At 40.0% G+C, this 19,572-nt stretch overlaps 1 protein-coding gene across 1 annotated transcript; it reads left to right on the forward strand.

The window, feature by feature from the left end:
* The first annotated feature begins 1,586 nt into the window (after positions 1-1,586).
* On the forward strand, positions 1,587-3,568 carry LOC140877567 (uncharacterized). Its single transcript, XM_073281104.1, has 7 exons — positions 1,587-1,937; positions 2,366-2,374; positions 2,468-2,624; positions 2,676-2,915; positions 3,030-3,151; positions 3,263-3,379; positions 3,461-3,568. Exons 1-7 carry the CDS (start codon positions 1,587-1,589, stop codon positions 3,566-3,568), a joined length of 1,104 nt encoding a protein of 367 aa, XP_073137205.1.
* The last annotated feature ends 16,004 nt before the right edge of the window (positions 3,569-19,572 follow it).

Consider the following 19,572-nt stretch of genomic DNA (forward strand, 5'->3'; position numbering starts at 1 on the left):
TCTGAATCCGAATTCAGTGATTTCCAAAAATGCCCATCCCTATGTCATTTTAGAAAATCTTACTCCTCTACTCTTAAATAAGAAGTCCCACTTCTTTGTTCATTAAATTTAACTCTTTAAATTTAACTATCTCAACGGGGATTAAAAATCCATTACTCTGTGTGACCCTCAATGGTTCAGGGATACAGCTAGCCGTGGGCTCACAACTCCTTGTGACTCGGAACAACAATTTCCGACTTGCCCATCGAATCATGGTAAGAGCGCCTAGCAACATTGCCCCATGATTCCCTAGGTATCACTGATAGTGCCTACAAGAACCAATAGATTTTGGTTAGCGTACAGTACGGTCCCTTCATCCATATATCCCGATCGAATCAACAACCATTGGTAAATCGAGAGTCGTTCTAGATTCGATAACTATGCAACGCATCTTGAAGATCAAATAGTGACATCGCATGTGCTACTAAGAAACCATTTCTTAAAACACATCATGTACTCTGGCCAAAGATTCGTCACACTAATATCTCCTCAGATTGCATAGGATATCCACACTCGCAAGTATGTGGTGAATCCTTGATAACAAAGCATCGACTCCTATATGTGTTGTAACTGTACCCAATCCCGACACCTGATGACCCCAATAGAGTCGGTAAACGAGTCAAAACACACTACTAGAATATAGAGTCTCAATGATGTTTCAAGTAGTAAGGACTAATGGTGTACAACCAAAACCGCGGACTTTATCCACTCGATAAGTGATAACCACTTGGAAAGTTCGGATAGGGTAGTTCGATCATTCATCATATGAATATCCATTTGCATGCTTCGAACATCTCTATGTTCCCTACCAATGAAACGTGGTACTCTGCATCGCAAATGCTAGTCTCAAACTCGAGCGATCCTTATCCTTATTATCGGACGGCTCAATCGACTAGGAACTGTTTAGAATATACAGTGACTATAAGATGTGTTTCATGATAGTCATCCCCATGTACTACCACATCTTACATACACTATAGTATATTCAAGGTCTTTATCAAAACAACAATAGTATATCATAATATAACAATATGAAGAAAGATAAAGTCATTGCCATTAATAAAAGTGTAAATTATATTAAACAAAAGATTGTTTATACAAAGAGTCATCAAAGCCCTTAGCCACAAGTTGGCTCACCGGGCACCCACTCTTTCAGGAAGGAGGCTCGTAGGAAACAAGAAAAGGACGAGCTACGGACTGAAATTCCTAAGGAAGAGATGGCTGCCAACGCGAATCCGAGCCTTAGACAATTGGGCACTCCTGATCCAAACCAACAGTCCTTATGCATTACTTTTCCTACTCTAGAAAATAATGCTACTTTTGAGCTTAAATCTGGATTGATTCACTTATTGCCTTTTTTTCATGGTCTTGCAGGTGAGGACCCTAACAAACACTTGATGGAATTCCATGTGATTTGCACGAGTATGAAACCCCATGGAGTGACAGAGGAGCAGATTCAACTAAGAGCTTTTCCTTTCTCTTTGAAGAGTGCTGCTAAGGATTGGCTATATTACTTGCCTTCTGGTTCCATCACGACTTGGACTGAGATGAAAAGAATTTTTCTAGAGAAGTACTTCCCAGCTTCTAGAGCCGCAAATATAAGGAAGGAAATCTATGGGATAAAGCAATACACAGGGAAATCACTTCATGAATACTGGGAGCGGTTCAAAAAGCTTTGTGCTAGCTATCCGCAACATCATATAAGTGAAAACCAATTAATTCAATTGTTCAATGAAGGTTTATTGTCTCATGACAGGAATATGCTGGATGCGGCCAGTGGAGGAGTTTTTGTGGATAAAATTCCAGTCCAAACAAGGAACTTGATAGAGAATATGGCTGCCAATTCTCATCAATTTGGCACCAACAGGAGTGATCATGCGCCCAGACGAGGCAATGAGGTAAATGTTTATTCCCTTGAACAACAACTGATTGATCTGACATCTCTTGTGCGTCAAATGGTTGTAGGTATGGATAAATTGTGAAAGGGTGTGGAATTTGCAATGCAATGGGACACGCTACTAACATGTGTCCCACACTTCAAGAGGAGTCGGTCGAACATGTGAATGCTACTGGTGAATTTCCTGGACCTCCATAGCGGAAGTATGATCCATACTCCAACACATACAATCCTGGTTGGAAGGACCATCCAAATTTGAGATACGGAAACCCACAGGCGAATCAATCGGGGCCTTAGGAACAACCGCACAATCAATCTTATAGGCCATCGTATCCTCAATATCCACAGCGTCCTCAAGTCCCCACGCCTGGTGAGTTTCTAAAAAGCATTGTTAAGGATCTTGCTACTAATACTGTAACTTTTCAACAGGAAACTCGAGTAAGTATCCAACAGTTGAACACTCAAATGGGGCAGTTGGCAACCGCAGTGAACAGGTTGTAGGCACTGAATTCGAACAGCTTACCATCACAGACTGTGGTGAATCCAAGGGAGAATGTGAGGGCAATCACCTTGAGGAGTGGAAAGGAGTTGAAGGTTAATGAAGAAGTGGTGAAAGAACCAGTACAGAACGAGTATGAAGAGAAATCCAAGGTAGAGGAGGATGAGTTAATTCAAGAAGCACCAAGAGGTAAGTTTCCTCCTCTTTCTGAGTATAAACCAGTAGCCCCTTTTCCCTTAGCATTGAAAGAGTCTAGGAAGGATGAAGGAATTAAGGGGTTGTATGAAGTTTTTCGTAGATATGAGGTCAATATTCCTTTGTTAGATGATATCAAACAAGTACCTCGCTATGCTAAATATTTGAAAAAGATGTGTATTGTAAAGAGAAAACAAAAACTGAAGGGGTGTCAGAAAGTTGAATTAGGAGAACAGGTTTCTGCTGTCATTCAGAGGAAGGCACCTGAAAAATGCAAGGATCCAGGTATGTTTTCGATTCCTTGAAAAATAGGAGATGTTCAGCTTGAAACGGCCATGTTAGATTTAGGAAAATCGATTAATGTCATGCCATACTCTATTTATGCTTCCTTAAACTTAGGGCCTTTAAATAAAATTGAAATTGTAATCCAAATGGCTGATAGATCTACTATTAATCCTAGAGGTGTGATAAAGGATGTTTTTGTGCAAGTTGGTGACTTGGTTTTTCCTGCTGATTTCTATGTGCTTGATATGAAAAATAATGATTTGAATAGTCCAATTTTGCTAGGAAGACCATTTTTGAAAACGTCGAAGTCAATTATAGATGTTAACAATGACACTCTCACTATGAAGTTTGATGGGGAGATTGTTAAGTTCCATATCTTTTATACCTTGAAAATTCCTGGCTGTGAAAGTATTGTTAATAATATTGAAATCAATGATCACTTGTCACAAGAACACACGAAGGATGTGAATGAGGATAAGTTGAAGGAACTTATTGCATAACCTGCTAAAAATTCTATTGCTGAAATTTTTCTCTCTGATTTGCAGGTACCTAAAACTGAGCCAAAACTTCCTTCGGATCGATCAAAAGGAATCCCCAAGAAATCTATGAAGAGGAAGCATGGGACGAAATTAACTGGAAAATTTCTCAGGTGAGTAAAGGTGGACAAGAGAACTAGATATGAACCACCTTGAGGAATTGAAGCATACAGTCGGGCCGACGACTGTAAACAGAGGCGCTTCTTGGGAGGCAACCGAAGGGGAGTATTTCTTTTCATTCTTAGTTTTTTTTTTTTTTTTGCATTTTTTCTTACATTGGGGACAATGTAAGATTTTAAGTATGGGGGAGAGACTTAGCCAGTCATTGAGAGAATTTATCTTTTTTTTTGAAAAAAACAAATTTAGAGCTCATAGTTTGTGATGAATTTGATTGTTGAAATTCACTAGCCCATGATGATATCTAATTGATGACATGCATGGTTTTGAAAATAGATGATTTGCTAACCTTGGAACACTTTGATATCCAATGCAAATTAGACTTTGATATGGTTCTTGAATATTCTTTAGCACGCATGTGTTGGTGAACGCGGCGATCAGATCAATTAGGATTGATACCCGGTGCAGCGGAAGTTTAAAATTTTTGTATGGAACGATTCCATAATACGTATCAACCTTACGATTAAATTGTGTGTGTAAAAATTAAATAACAATTATAAAATTTTTACCTTTAATCTCGAATCGAGATTTTTGGACACCAACAGATTTCTCTGCTCTTGTTGTATATCCCTGGAACTGATGGACGAACTGTTCTTCAATCAGGTCCACGAACGGATATTTAATCCCTCTGATAGATTTCACTAGAAAATCTATCAGAAGTTTCTACGAAGAGAATTAACGAATTTGATCCGTTAAACCAGACTGCAAATTCAAAATTCACAGGCTGGGTTTTTCGAGCAAAGGGGAGGGGGCGGCGGCCACAATAAATAAAATTAGGGTTTTCGAAAATTATTTTATGACCTGTTGTCTCTAATTTCTGTACTGCAATAACTTATTTATAATGTAGGCCACTAACAGCTTAGGGCCCATTAGTCATAAGTTCAAGCCCGACAAGCAAAGCCCGCATGTTCAGAAATTAATATAAAATTCATCGTGACTCCGATTGATAAACCGATTTCACCAATGTGCACAGAAACCATTTCTGCACCTTTTAAAGTCAAGATAAATTTTTCTGAATCCGAATTCAGTGATTTCCAAAAATGTCCATCCCTATGTCATTTTAGGAAATCTTACTCCTCTACTCAAAATTAAGAAGTCCAACATCTTTGTTCATTAAATTTAACTCTTTAAATTTAACTATCTCAACGGGGATTAAAAATCCATTACACTGTGTGACCCTCAATGGTTCAGGGATACAGCTAGCCGTGGGCTCACAACTCCTTGTGACTCGGAACAACAATTTCCGACTTGCCCATCGAATCATGGTAAGAGCGCCTAGCAACATCGCCCCATGATTCCCTAGGTATCACTGATAGTGCCTACAAGAACCAATAGATTTTGGTTAGCGTACAGTACGGTCCCTTCATCCATATATCCCGATCGAATCAACAACCATTGGTATATCGAGAGTCGTTCGAGATTCGATAACTATGCAATACATCTTGAAGATCAAATAGTGACATCGCATGTGTTACTAAGAAACCATTTCTTAAAACACATCATGTACTCTGGCCAGAGATTCGTCACACTAATATCTCCTCAGATCGCATAGGATATCCACACTCGCAAGTATGTGGTGAATCCTTGACAACAAAGCATCGACTCCTATATGTGTTGTAACTGTACCCAATCCCGACACCTGATGACCCCAATAGAGTCGGTAAACGAGTCAAAGCATAGTACTAGCATATAGAGTCTCAATGATGTTTCAAGTAGTAAGGACTAATGGTGTACAACCAAAACCACGGACTTTATCCACTCGATAAGTGATAACCACTTGGAAAGTCCGGATAGGGTAGTTCGATCATTCATCATATGAATATCCATTTGCATGCTTTGAACATCTCTATGTTCCTTACTAATGAAACGTGGTACTCCGCATCGCAAATGCTAGTCTCAAACTCGAGCGATCCTTATCCTTATTATCGGACGGCTCAATCGACTAGGAACAGTTTAGAATATACAGTGACTATAAGATGTGTTTCATGATAGACATCCCCATGTTCTACCACATCTTACATACACTATAGTATATTCAAGGTCTTTATCAAAACAACAATAGTATATCACAATATAACAATATGAAGAAAGATAAAGTCATTGCCATTAATAAAAGTGTAAATAATATTAAACAAAAGATTGTTTATACAAAGAGTCATCAAAGCCCTTAGCCACAAGTTGGCTCACCGGGCACCCACTCTTTCAATCTCCCACTTGCCCTAAAGCCAACTAGTCATACTACGTAGACCCATTGCTTCGCGATGTTTGTCAAATAATGGTCCTGGCAAGGGCTTAGTAAGTGGATCAGCGATATTGTCTGCAGAGGCCACTCTTTCGACAGTGATGACTCCTCTTTCCACAATCTCCCGGATGATGTGGTATTTCCTCAGTACGTGTTTGGATCTTTGATGAGACCTTGGTTCCTTTGCCTGAGCAACGGCACCCGTGTTGTCACAGTACACCGGGACTGGACCAACAACTTCAGGAATGACGCCCAACTCTTGGACGAAATTCCTCATCCAAACGGCCTCTTTAGCAGCAGCTGATGCTGCAATGTATTCTGCCTCAGTGGTGGAATCCGCTGTGGTGTCCTGCTTGGAACTCTTCCAAGAGACAGCACCGCCATTGAGCATGAACACAAATCCAGAGGTTGACTTCGAGTCATCCACGTCACTTTGGAAGCTAGAGTCGGTATAGCCTTCCAATTTTAGTTCTCTTCCTCCATATACCATGAACATATTCTTAGTCCTTCGTAAGTACTTAAGAATGTCCTTCACGGCTTTCCAATGCATTTGACCGGGATTAGCTTGATATCTGCTCGTGACACTCAGAGCAAATGCTACATCCGGTCTGGTAGATATCATCCCATACATGATACTACCTATGGCTGACGCATATGGTACATGTGTCATTTTCTCTATCTCTTCATCCGTCTTGGGACACATAGACTTGGATAGAGAAACTCCATGACACATGGGTAGATGTCCTCTCTTGGACCCATCCATTGAAAACCGTTTCAATATGGTGTCGATGTAGGTTGACTGAGTGAGTCCTATCATTCTCTTAGATCTATCTCTATAGATCTGTATCCCTAGAATATAGGATGCCTCACCCAAATCCTTCATCGAGAATCTACCTGATAACCATATCTTTGTTGACTGCAACATCCCTACATCATTCCCAATGAGTAGGATGTCATCAACATAAAGTACTAAGAATGTCACAGCATCCTTAACTACTTTCTTGTACACGCATGGTTCCTCCGGATTCTTGATGAAACCAAAACCCTTTATTGTTTCATCAAATTTCTGGTTCCAATTTCTTGATGCTTGTTTTAGACCATAAATTGATCTCTGAAGCTTGCATACCTTATGCTCGCTTCCCATGAATGTGTACCCCTCAGGCTGCTTCATATAGATTTCTTCCTTAATGTCTCCATTAAGAAAAGCAGTCTTCACATCCATTTGTCATATCTCATAGTCATACCATGCAGCTATGGCAATAAGGATTCTTGTGGACTTGAACATTGCAACTGGTGAAAAGGTTTCATCATAGTCAACTCCTTGTCTTTGAGTATAACCTTTCGCCACCAATCGCGCCTTGTAGGTCAATACCTTACCATCAGGCCCAAGCTTTCTCTTGTAGATCCATTTACACCCTATTGGAACAATTCCATCGGGAGGATCTACTAAAGACCAAACTTGGTTTGTATGCATCGAATCTATTTCCGACTGCATAGCTTCAAGCCAAAAATTTGAATCCGCATCAGAAATTGCTTCCTTGAAGTTTCTTGGATCACATCCAACATCGGGTTCATCTGGATCCCCTTCAAGAAGAAGACCATATCGAATAGGAGGTCTAGAAGTCCTCTCGGATCTTCTAGGTACAGGCGTGTCTATCAATGGTTCCTGAGGTGTAGGATCGTTATTTTGTATTTTGGGTTCTTCTCGAATTTCTTCGAGTTCCATCATCTCGCCTTTCTTATCCAATAAGAACTCCTTCTCCAAGAAGGTGGCATTCCTTGAAACAAACACCTTTGTTTCAGCAGGATAATAGAAATAATATCCGATTGAATTCTTCGGATACCCTACAAAATAACATAAGCTGGATCGACTATCCAACTTATCTCCCACTGTCCGCTTCACGTAAGCAGGACATCCCCAAATCCTCAAGTACGAATACTTAGGAGCTTTGCCATTCCATAACTCGTATGGTGTTTTGTCCACTGCTTTAGTGTGGACGTTGTTCAACAACAATACCGCCGTTTCAAGCGCATAGCCCCAAAACGAAGGTGGAAGCTCAGTGAAGCTCATCATGGATCGAACCATGTCCAACAAAGTTCGATTACGACGCTCCGATACACCATTAAGCTGTGGTGTCATAGGAGGAGTCCACTGAGAGAGAATCCCATTCTCTTTCAGATAGTCCAAAAACTCGGTGCTTAAGTATTCTCCACCTCGATCCGATCGAAGTGCTTTAATACTTTTACCTAGCTTGTTTTCTACTTCAGCCTTGAATTCTTTGAACTTTTCAAATGCTTCAGACTTATATTTCATTAAATATAAATACTCATACCTAGAATAATCATTAGTAAAGGTAATGAAGTAGGTGTGGCCATATTGAGTACCAACTCTAAATTGACCACAAACATCTGTATGGATCAAATCCAACAGATTTTGACTACGCTCAGGTTTCCCCTTAAAAGGAGATTTAGTCATTTTTCCTTTTAGGCAGGATTCACAAGTAGGTAGAGAGTTAATATCAGACATATCAAACATGCCCTCTCTCACTAGCTTGTTCATCCTCCTTGAGGAAATATGACCTAGCCTAGCGTGCCAAAGGTTTGCCGGGTTTTGGCTATCGATTTTCCTTTTGTTTGTTGTTGCCGGTTTATCAACATAATTTATTGGAACGTCTTTTAGTTTTAAGTTGTATAGATCGTTTTCAAGTTGTCCATTTCCAATCAAACATTCATTCTTGTAAATATTGCAAATCTCATTCACAAAATTGCAAGAATAACCATCTCTATCAAGCATAGAAACAGAAATAATGTTTTTAATCAAATCCGGAACAAATAAAACATCTCTTAAAAGTAACTTAAAACCGTTCTGCAAAAATAAATAAACATCTCCCACAGCTTTAGCTTCAACTCTGGAACCATTTCCGAGCCTCAGCTGGGTCTCACCCATTCTAAGCCTGCGACTTCTTGTCATCACCTGCAAATCATTGCAAATGTGAGATCCACATCCGGTATCCAATACCCAAGAAGTAGTATTAAGTGAAACATTTATTTCAATATAGAACATACCCTTCGCAGTTCGCAACTGCTCTAGATATTCCTTGCAGTTATGCTTCCAATGACCGGGCTTCTTGCAGTAATGGCAAACATCCTTGGACTTTTCCATGTTTGAAGCCTTTGTCTTGTACTTCTTCTCGGGTTCGATTTTCTTGGGTGGGGCAGAACGTTTCTTACCCTTTGTACTTGGCCCCTTCTTAGCAGAAGAAGAGGAGCCCACCAAGAAAGCCGGTTTATCCTTCTTTAATGTGGATTCATATGTCACAAGCATATTGACCATCTCTTCAAGGGAGGCCTCTATCTTGTTCATATTGAAATTCACCACAAATCCGTCAAACGAAGAAGGAAGAGACAGAAGTGGTAAGTCCACGTTGAGTTCATGCTCCAACACCAAATCAAGGGTTACCAACTTCTGTATGAGCCAAATCACTCGTACCCCATGATCACGGACCGAAGTCCCTTCACGCATGCGACACGTCATTAGCTCCTTTACAGTAGCGAACCTTTCAGCCCTCGATTGAGCCCCAAAAAGTTCCTTGAGTTGTACATGAATGTCAGCAGCATTCACGGTGTCCTCAAATCGCCTCTGGAGTTCATCAGACATCGAGGCTTGCATATAGCATTTGACCTTGATATCATGGTCCCACCATGTATCAAGTTTGGCTAACTATTCCGGACTTACGTCAGCTGGTGCTTCCTTCGGAGGAGATTTTTCTAACACGTAGAGCATCTTCTCCGAAGTCAAGACAATCTTCAACTTACGGAACCATTCCGTATAGTTTGCGCCAGTCAACTTATTTTGTTCGAGGATCGAGAAAAGTGGATTACGCGAATTCATCTTTATGAAATACTGAAAAGAAACAGACAAATATCAGTGATTGTTTAAGTAATTTACTAAGACATAAAATAGGAGAAATTTATTTTATGAATCTCACTCCCACTATTTTAACGATTTCACTACCCTCTAGTGAAAACGGGAAACTGTTTTCCTTAGTGAGAACATGGAGTCCAATTGACAAACTATGGTCCCGAATAATATCAGCCAACCATAATTTTCAAAAGGTAGAGCCCAATTGCTTCCAAAGCAACCTCCACGTTTTTACCTCATGTCCAATAAGGGCCCAATAATATGACGCCGTTTATTGTGACATGTCAAGATGACCCATCAATATTAAGTTGTGATGGACGGTCGCCATGTGGATCCCCCAATAATATGAGCCAATCCCATGGGAGTTTCACCCAACTTACAACATGTGTCGATCCAATGTACAGCTTTCCGACGAACGGGCCCCCCCAATAATATGAGCCGGACCGTATCCGCGGGTAGCATCTCATACATTGATCGTTGATGGAAGGTAGGAACATTTAAACAAATTTAAATTTCCTTTATTTATCTTGATATCAATTTTAAATCATATTTAAAATGAGGGATTTTAATTTTGAAAATTTGTCTCATCATTTTTAAAATTTTGTATGCTTGCCGGATTCACACAATTATGTCTAAAACATGCATACAATAATAATATCACATATTATATAGGATGATCGATTCCATTTCTAATCGACCCGTGGTTGCCAATCACGAGTCTTAGTCCAATCCTAGGTAATATGCAGTATGCAATGCAATCCTATTACATTGTGCTTCCAATTTACATTTCTTCGTCTTTATTGTCTGCTGGGCCCACCTCCGTCTTCAAATCTTCATCTCCCACTAAATCTAATGTATTTACAATAAATAACAATGACAAGTAGGGGATACATTTTCAAGGGGTGGGAACGGGCCATAAACCAAGCCCACTTTTATTACATATGACAATTCATATTGGGCCATAAACCAGGCCCATTAATAAATCCAACAACAATAAAAACAAATGTAAATTCCTAACATACACCTACAAAATTGGTCATGGCAATCGATCATCCTTATCCAATAACATTTAATTCAAAATTAATTTATTGGATAACATGCAATGGCAATTTAAATTTAAAAGGATAAAATCATATTTCATATATAAAATCTTATTTTACATACAAAATCATATTTTATCTTTTTATCAAATAAAATCATATTTTATCTATAAAATCCAATTTTATACATAAAATCATATTTTACTCAATATTTCCATAAGATCAAATCTTATCATCAATTGTACCAAAAATAATTAATTTCAAAATTCAATTTAACGGATAAAATATTTAAATTTTCCAAAAATTCAAATTTATCCAAAAATCAATTTTAAAATTTTCGAACTCGAACAATTCGATCCGACGCCTCGTGGACCAATCAAAAACAATTTTCGATCGGACCAAAAATAGAATTTTAACATATTAAAATTTAATTTAAATATTTATTTTGTTTCAAAAACCGAGGCTTAAAAACTTTTTGTACAATCGATTAATTTAATCGCTTGATCTGAGCAACCTGTCTCTGATACCACTGTTGGAGAACGCGGCGATCAGATCAATCAGAATTGATACCCGGTGCAGCGGAAGTTTAAAAATTTTATATGGAACGATTCCATAATGGGTATCAAAACTTAACGATTAAATTGTGTGTGTAAAAATTAAATAACAATTATAAATTTTTACCTCCAATCTCGAAGCGAGATTATGGACACCAACAGATTGCTCTGCTCTTGTTGTATATCCCTGGAACTGATGGACGAACTGTTCTTCAATCAGGTCCACGAACGGATATTTAATCCCTCTGATAGATTGCACTAGAAAATCTATCAGAAGTTTCTATGAAGAGATTAACGAATTTGATCCGTTAAACCAGACTGCAATTCAAAATTCACAGACTGGATTTTCTGAGCAGAGGGGAGAAAGGGGGCGGCCACTATTGAGAGAAAAATACTAGGGTTTTCGAAAATTGTGACCTGTTGTGTATAATTTCTGTACTGCAATAACTTATTTATAATGTAGGCCGCTAACAGCTTAGGGCCCATTAGTCATAAGTTCAAGCCCGACAAGCAAAGCCCGCATGTTCAGAAATTAATATAAAATTCATCATGACTCCGATTGATAAACCGATTTCACCAATGTGTACAGAAACCATTTTTGCACCTTTTAAAGTCAAGATAAATTTTTTTGAATCCGAATTCAGTGATTTCCAAAAATGTCCATCCCTATGTCATTTTAGGAAATCTTACTCCTCTACTCATAATTAAGAAGTCCAACTTCTTTGTTCATTAAATTTAACTCTTTAAATTTAACTATCTCAACGGGAATTAAAAATTCATTACTCTGTGTGACCCTCAATGGTTCAGAGATACAGCTAGCCGTGGGCTCACAACTCCTTGTGACTCGGAACAACAATTTCCGACTTGCCCATCGAATCATGGTAAGAGCGCCTAGCAACATCGCCCCATGATTCCCTAGGTATCACTGATAGTGCCTGCAAGAACCAATAGATTTCGGTTAGCGTACAGTACGGTCCCTTCATCCATATATCCCGATCGAATCAACAACCATTGGTATATCGAGAGTCGTTCGAGATTCGATAACTATGCAATACATCTTGAAGATCAAATAGTGACATCGCATGTGTTACTAAGAAACCATTTCTTAAAACACATCATGTACTCTGGCCAGAGATTCGTCACACTAATATCTCCTCAGATCGCATAGGATATCCACACTCGCAAGTATGTGGTGAATCCTTGACAACAAAGCATCGACTCCTATATGTGTTGTAACTGTACCCAATCCCGACACCTGATGACCCCAATAGAGTCGGTAAACGAGTCAAAGCACAGTACTAGCATATAGAGTCTCAATGATGTTTCAAGTAGTAAGGACTAATGGTGTACAACCAAAACCGCGGACTTTATCCACTCGATAAGTGATAACCACTTGGAAAGTCCGGATAGGGTAGTTCGATCATTCATCATATGAATATCCATTTGCATGCTTTGAACATCTCTATGTTCCTTACCAATGAAACGTGGTACTCTGCATCGCAAATGCTAGTCTCAAACTCGAGCGATCCTTATCCTTATTATCGGACGGCTCAATCGACTAGGAACAGTTTAGAATATACAGTGACTATAAGATGTGTTTCATGATAGACATCCCCATGTTCTACCACATCTTACATACACTATAGTATATTCAAGGTCTTTATCAAAACAACAATAGTATATCACAATATAACAATATGGAGAAAGATAAAGTCATTTCCATTAATAAATGTGTAAATTATATTAAACAAAAGATTGTTTATACAAAGAGTCATCAAAGCCCTTAGCCACAAGTTGGCTCACTGGGCACCTACTCTTTCAGAACAGCCCTTTTTTTTAGACGTTTTGGGTGCTATACTGTGAGTGGTTTGGGTGTAGAGGTTCACCTAGTGTCACCATACTCCTTATAGATGAACCAAAGTCTAGGGGAGTGGGATACGTGGCACCACCTCGATTGGGAGAGTCGGTGAGTTGTTACGTAATCTCATCCTCGGGATCCCAAAAGCCGAGCAACAATCCCTTGTTTATCATAATTGATATCCCTATTTTAAAGACATGCATATCATTCGTTTTGATTTGATTATGTTGTCTTGAAAGCATGTTGTTGATATATTACATGTATTACTTGTTATGTTGTTTTTACTGGAAATATCTTTCTCACCGGAGTTATCCGACTATTGCTTTCTTTTGTATGTGTACTTGGCAATAGGAGGGGCATGATCAAGTCAGCGAAGACCTGGTTAGCATCAATAGGGAGAGTTGGTAGTGGGACTCAGTTTAGAAGTCGAATCAGCATGTTTATCTAGTTTAATATTGAAGCATGTTAGAACTCGAACTTGTTATGTTTTGTAATTCAAATTTTTTTTGTATTCGGATTGTAATCTAGAATCGAAGCATGTTTGGAACTTTTATCGATCTAGACTCCTTGCTGATTTTAGGCCTTATGAAAGCATGTTTTGTTATTGCGTGTATTCTCTACACCCCGTTTTGTGTATGTATTTGAATGCATGTTGAAAGCGAGCGCAGGAATAATTTTTGTTAGGCTGTGCATTTTTGCCCAGGCCTTCCGTGCGCGAGCGAGGGGCTACCTCGCTCGCACGCGAGGAAATCCCTGGGGCTCGAGTTTGTTAGCCCTAGTGCACACAAAAGATGTAAGTCGCGCGGGCACGAGCCTTCAGCCGGGGCTCTGGATGTGTAGCCTGCGCGCGCGTGAGATGTTTATCTCGCACGCGGGAGGCATTTTAAAAAAAAAATTAATTGCTTTTAATGGTTGGATCTTGTATGCTTAATTTTTGTTTAGTCCAAGATTAGTTGTTTAGAACCGAGGTCTCACAAGCTCAACCTCTAAATCATATCAACTCAACAGCATAATACAATACCAAGTAGTTCTAAAGTTATACAAACTCAAAACTAGTAGAACATGCTTCAGTCTAGTTTATTCAATACAATACATAACGATTTCAAATACAATCTAAGTTCGATTACATATTCGACTTCTAAAACACTAAGTCCTCAATTCTATCAACTCAACTACCTAGCCATGCAATCTCTGACTCAGTCCTGCCCCACCTGTCGCCAAGCACACATACAAAGATAAGACAACAACCGGATAAATCCGGTAAGAATAATATTCCCAGTAAAAGAGACAAACATGCTATAACAAATAGGCATCTCAAAATGAAATACATCAACTTCCAGGTATTCAAATGAGAGTAAATGAATGCAAGACTTCAAAAGTCTAGATTATCAATCCGGATAATCAAAAGGTAAATAGGTTCCACGGTTCTTTGGTTGGGATCCTAAGGATGAAATATCACAACAATCATACCAAATTCCCCTTTCGAGGTGGAAGATGTATACATCAATCCTCCAGACTTTGAGGCATTCAATAGAGAGTTGATCGGCCACTGTAGTAAATCACCTATCAGTGCCACTCGAATATAATCCCCAGATCGTCTAATTCAAATGAAACGAAATGTTCGGCTCCATATGTGTGAGACCTCGGTTCTAAACAACTAATCTCGGCTTAAACAACAATCAAGCATACAAAATCCAAGACCAAAGTAAGAAAGAAATTTTTTTTTTTTTTAAAAGGGGGGGTGAACTCGGACGGGCAAAAACTGCCGCTCGAGCGCGCCCTAAACTCCTGCGCTGCTGGATTACTCGAACTGGGGTGCGCTCGGGCTGCTAAAAACTGCAGCTCGGGCGCCCCCCCTGCAGCAAAAATAGAACAGAGCAGAAAAAGCTTGGCATCTCAAGCTATAAGTTATTCCATACATCAAACTCAAATTCATGCATTAAAAACATAACTTCTCCAGTTATTACATGAAATGCTAACGTTGATCAACTACGAACAAGTCTATAACATGCAACATAAGACTCGCATAATCGATACAACATAAACAACGAAGTTCGAGATCTAAACATGTTCCAAAACAACTAGGTAGACATGCTGACACGACTTCTAAACCGAGTCTCACTACTAGCTCTCCCTCTTGTTGCTAACCAGGCCTTCGCTGACTTGGTCCTGCCCCACCTGTTGCCAAGTACACATACAAAACAAAGCAACAGCCGGATAACCGGTGAGAATGATAATCCCAGTAAAAACAACATATCAAGTAATACAACAATAAACATTCTTTCAAGACAACAATGAAATCAATAACGATGTAATGAAATGCATGTCTTTAAACCGGGATATCAAATCTGATAACGAGGGATTGCTGCTGTGCTTTTGGGATCCCGAGGGTGAGATTACGTAACGACTCACCGACTCACCCAATCGAGGTGGTGCCACGTATCCCACTCCTCTAGACTTTGAGCAACTATAATGAGTATGCTAGCACTAGGTGAAACGACTACGACCTAGGCCACTCAATCATAGTTCCCAAACGTCTAAACAAAAAGGGCGGTTCTGCCCGCTGAAAACAAGATTGGCTCAAGATGAATGCATAACAGAAACATAAAACATAGCCATATAACAAACGCTCAATCAAAACAACAAAACACAAGTTCCTCATGCTAGAACGAGTGTAGATGCAAGTATGTGATTTTAAGGGAAACTCGAGAACCAACTGTCCCGAGTATGCTATCCCGCTATCGTTGTCTGCTTTTACCTTTCAATGCAGTAGTTCCAACTCTGGATAAGCTACAACAAAAGGTTTAATCAACAACTAAACAATCCAACAACAAAGGCAACGGTTCAAGGTAATCTCTTTACCGTTCTTCGTCCAACTCTTGACGAACAATGCTTCTAACACAGGCTTGACAAACTCCAAACAAATCTGTTCAGATACAAATCAAAGATCAATTTCCATGATCGACTTACAAGCCAAGTTCAACAACTCAAAAATGGTTCGAAATCCCCAAAACTCAAACCGACGGCATAACGGCTATAAACTGAACAAACCGGAAACGCAGACAGCAGTTCAATACTGATATCAACTCATATCAAAGCCAATACAACCAAAACAAGGCAAACCTAACAAATCTCAAAATCAATATTTTCGAAAATGGCTTCCAAAAATCATAACAATTCCGAACGTCGCTCAAATTCAAAATCGACAGATAATAAACGATCAGAACTCTGTCAAGAACATACTCGAATCTCGAACGATTCTAACGACATCCAAAAACTAGAATGTATCTGATCGTAGAGAAAATTACGGTATAACGGAGCTCTCGCTGCAGTGATCGATAATCTGCCTTCAGAAATAAATTCCAACGGCCGGATCGAGCTCGGAATGAAATCACAAAGCTTGGAAACTCATTGGGTCGGCTTCAATGGAGATGGCGTGCAAGAAGGAAGAAGGAGAAGACTATTCTCAATCCAATCAAGTTGTAGATAATATATAAAAATCAATATTTGCATTTTAGTCCCTGAAAAATCCAATTTTTGCAAAAAGGACCCTGATCAAAATCAAGTCGGCTCGTGAACTCTGTAATCTCCGATTAACTCAAATAAACTCATTTAAGATAAAAATGGGGCGGTACAATTCTCCCCCACTAAGAAGAGATTTCGTCCTCGAAATCAACAAGAACCACAACTCATAAGATAGAATAAAGAACAAAAGATAGTAAGAAGAACTCACGTCATCCGAATAACTCCGGAAATCGCTACCTCATGTCAGATTCTGTCTCCCAAGTCGCTTCCTCGACGCCGTGATGGCTCCTGTGCACTTTCACTAACGGGATCGACTTGGTTCTGAGTTGTTTCTCCTTCCGTTCAAGGATCTGAATCGGTCGCTCAAAGTAGCTCAGAGTCTCGTCTAACTCGGCTTCGTCAGGCTGAAGAACATGAGAAGGATCTGGATGATACTTTCGCTGCATAGAGACGTGAAAAACGTCGTGAATACCAGATAAAGACGGAGGAAGTGCAAGTCTGTAGGCAAGATCGCCTATCTTCTCGAGAATCTCATACGGCCCGATGAATCTCGGAGATAACTTCCCTATCTTACCAAATCTGATAGTGCCTCTGAAAGGTGAAATCTTCAGAAAGACTCGGTCTCCCTGATCAAAACTCAGAGGTCTACGCCTGACATTCGCATACTTCGCCTGTCTATCTTGAGCTGACTTCATTCTGGTCTGAATGATCTTAACCTGCTCTGCCATATCTCTAAGCATCTCCGGTCCCAAACCTGGTGACTCGGACAAGTCATCCCAAAACAACGGAGATCGACACTTCTTACCATACAAAGCCTCAAAATGCGCCATACCGATACTCGCTTGGAAGCTGTTGTTGTAAGAAAACTCGACAAGAGGCAAAGAATCCTGCCAACTAGTGCCAAAGTCTAGCACTACCGCTCGCAGCATATCCTCTAATGTCTGGATAGTCCGCTCTGACTGTCCATCGGTCTGAGGATGATAAGCTGTACTCAGATGCAATCGAGTACCAAGTGCCCCCTGAAGACTGTGCCAAAAGTGAGAAGTGAATCTAGGATCTCTGTCTGAAACGATCGACTTCGGCACACCATGCAATCTCACAACATTGCTAACATACAACTCAGCCATCTGATCATGAAGATACGTCATCCTGTACGGAATAAAACACGCAGACTTCGTCAATCGGTCGATCACTACCCAAATGGCATCGCATCCTCGAACGGATCGTGGTAGCTTCGTGACAAAATCCATGGAAATGTGATCCCACTTCCTTTCAGGAATAGATAAACTGTGCAACAGACCTCCTGGTCGCTTCCGTTCTGCTTTTACTTGCTGACAGTTCAAACACCGAGATACAAACCTCGCAACATCGCTCTTCATTCTCTTCCACCAAAACTGAATCTTTAGATCGTTGTACATCTTACGACCTCCAGGATGAATGCTGAACCGACTGCAATGAGCCTCTCGGAGAATACGCTGTCTCAACTCCGGAACATCAGGCACAACAAGACGGTTATTCACAAACAAGACTTCATCTCTAACCTGGAATTCAGACTGATGCCCAGATCTAACTTTCTCTACTGAAACCTGAATGCTCGGCTCAGACTTCTGTGCTTCTCTGATTGCAACAAACAACTCTGGTTCGGCTTTAATAGCAAACACTCTAATAGTCTCCCTATCTGTTTCAAACTCTAAACCAGAAGTGCAACAATCATCGATCAACTGAGAAACACCAATAGTAGAAAGAGATAAAGAACAAAGCTTTCGGATCAAGGCATCTGCAACTGCATTCGACTTTCTCGGATACTACTTGATTTCACAGTCGAAATCCTTCAACAGATCTAACCATCTTCTCTGTCTCATATTCAGCTCTACCTGAGAAAACAAGTACTTAAGACTCTTATAATCAGAAAAGATCTCGAAGGACTCACCATAAAGATAGTGACGCCAGATCTTCAAAGCAAAGACGATCGCAGCTAGTTCAAGATCATGAACCGGATAACGAGTCTCGTGCGGTTTCAGCTGCCTCGATGCATACGCCACCAAATTCTTATGTGCATAAGAACACAACCCAAGCCTCGGTTAGAAGCATCACAATAGACTGTGAAACCTCCAGTACCCTTCGGAATAGAAAGAATTGGAGCACTGGTCAGTCTCCTCTTCAGATCAACAAAGCTAGCCTCACAATCTGGAGTCCAAACAAAAGGCGCATTCTTCTGAGTCAGCTGGGTAATTGGCTTGGCAATAGATGAGAAACCCTCGATGAAACGACGGTAATAACCAGCTAAACCCATGAAGCTTCGGATCTTCGGCACTGAAGTAGGTCTAGGCCAATTCATAACCGCTTCAATCTTGCTGGGATCGACAGAAATCCCATCTTCAGAAATAATATGACCAAGAAAGACAACTCGATCTAACCAGAATTCATACTTAGACAGCTTGGCAAACAATTGCTCAACTCGCAAAATCTGCAGTACGGTCCTCAAGTGCTCTGCATGGTCAGTACGGTTCTTCGAGTAGATAAGAATATCATCGATAAAGATAATGACGAACTCATCTAAATAACGCTGAAAGATACGGTTCATCAATCCCATAAAAACCGAATGGCATGACTATAAACTCAAAGTGACCATACCTCGTTCTGAATGCGGTCTTAGGAACATCTTCCTCTCGCACTCTCAACCGGTGATAACCTGAACTCAAATCAAACTTAGAATAGACAGAAGAACCCTGCAGCTGATCAAAAAGGTCATCTATTCGGGGTAAAGGATACATGTTCTTAACTGTAGCCTGATTCAATTGGC

This window comes from Henckelia pumila, chromosome 2, assembly GCF_033568475.1.
Source record: "Henckelia pumila isolate YLH828 chromosome 2, ASM3356847v2, whole genome shotgun sequence".
NCBI lineage: Eukaryota > Viridiplantae > Streptophyta > Magnoliopsida > Lamiales > Gesneriaceae > Henckelia > Henckelia pumila.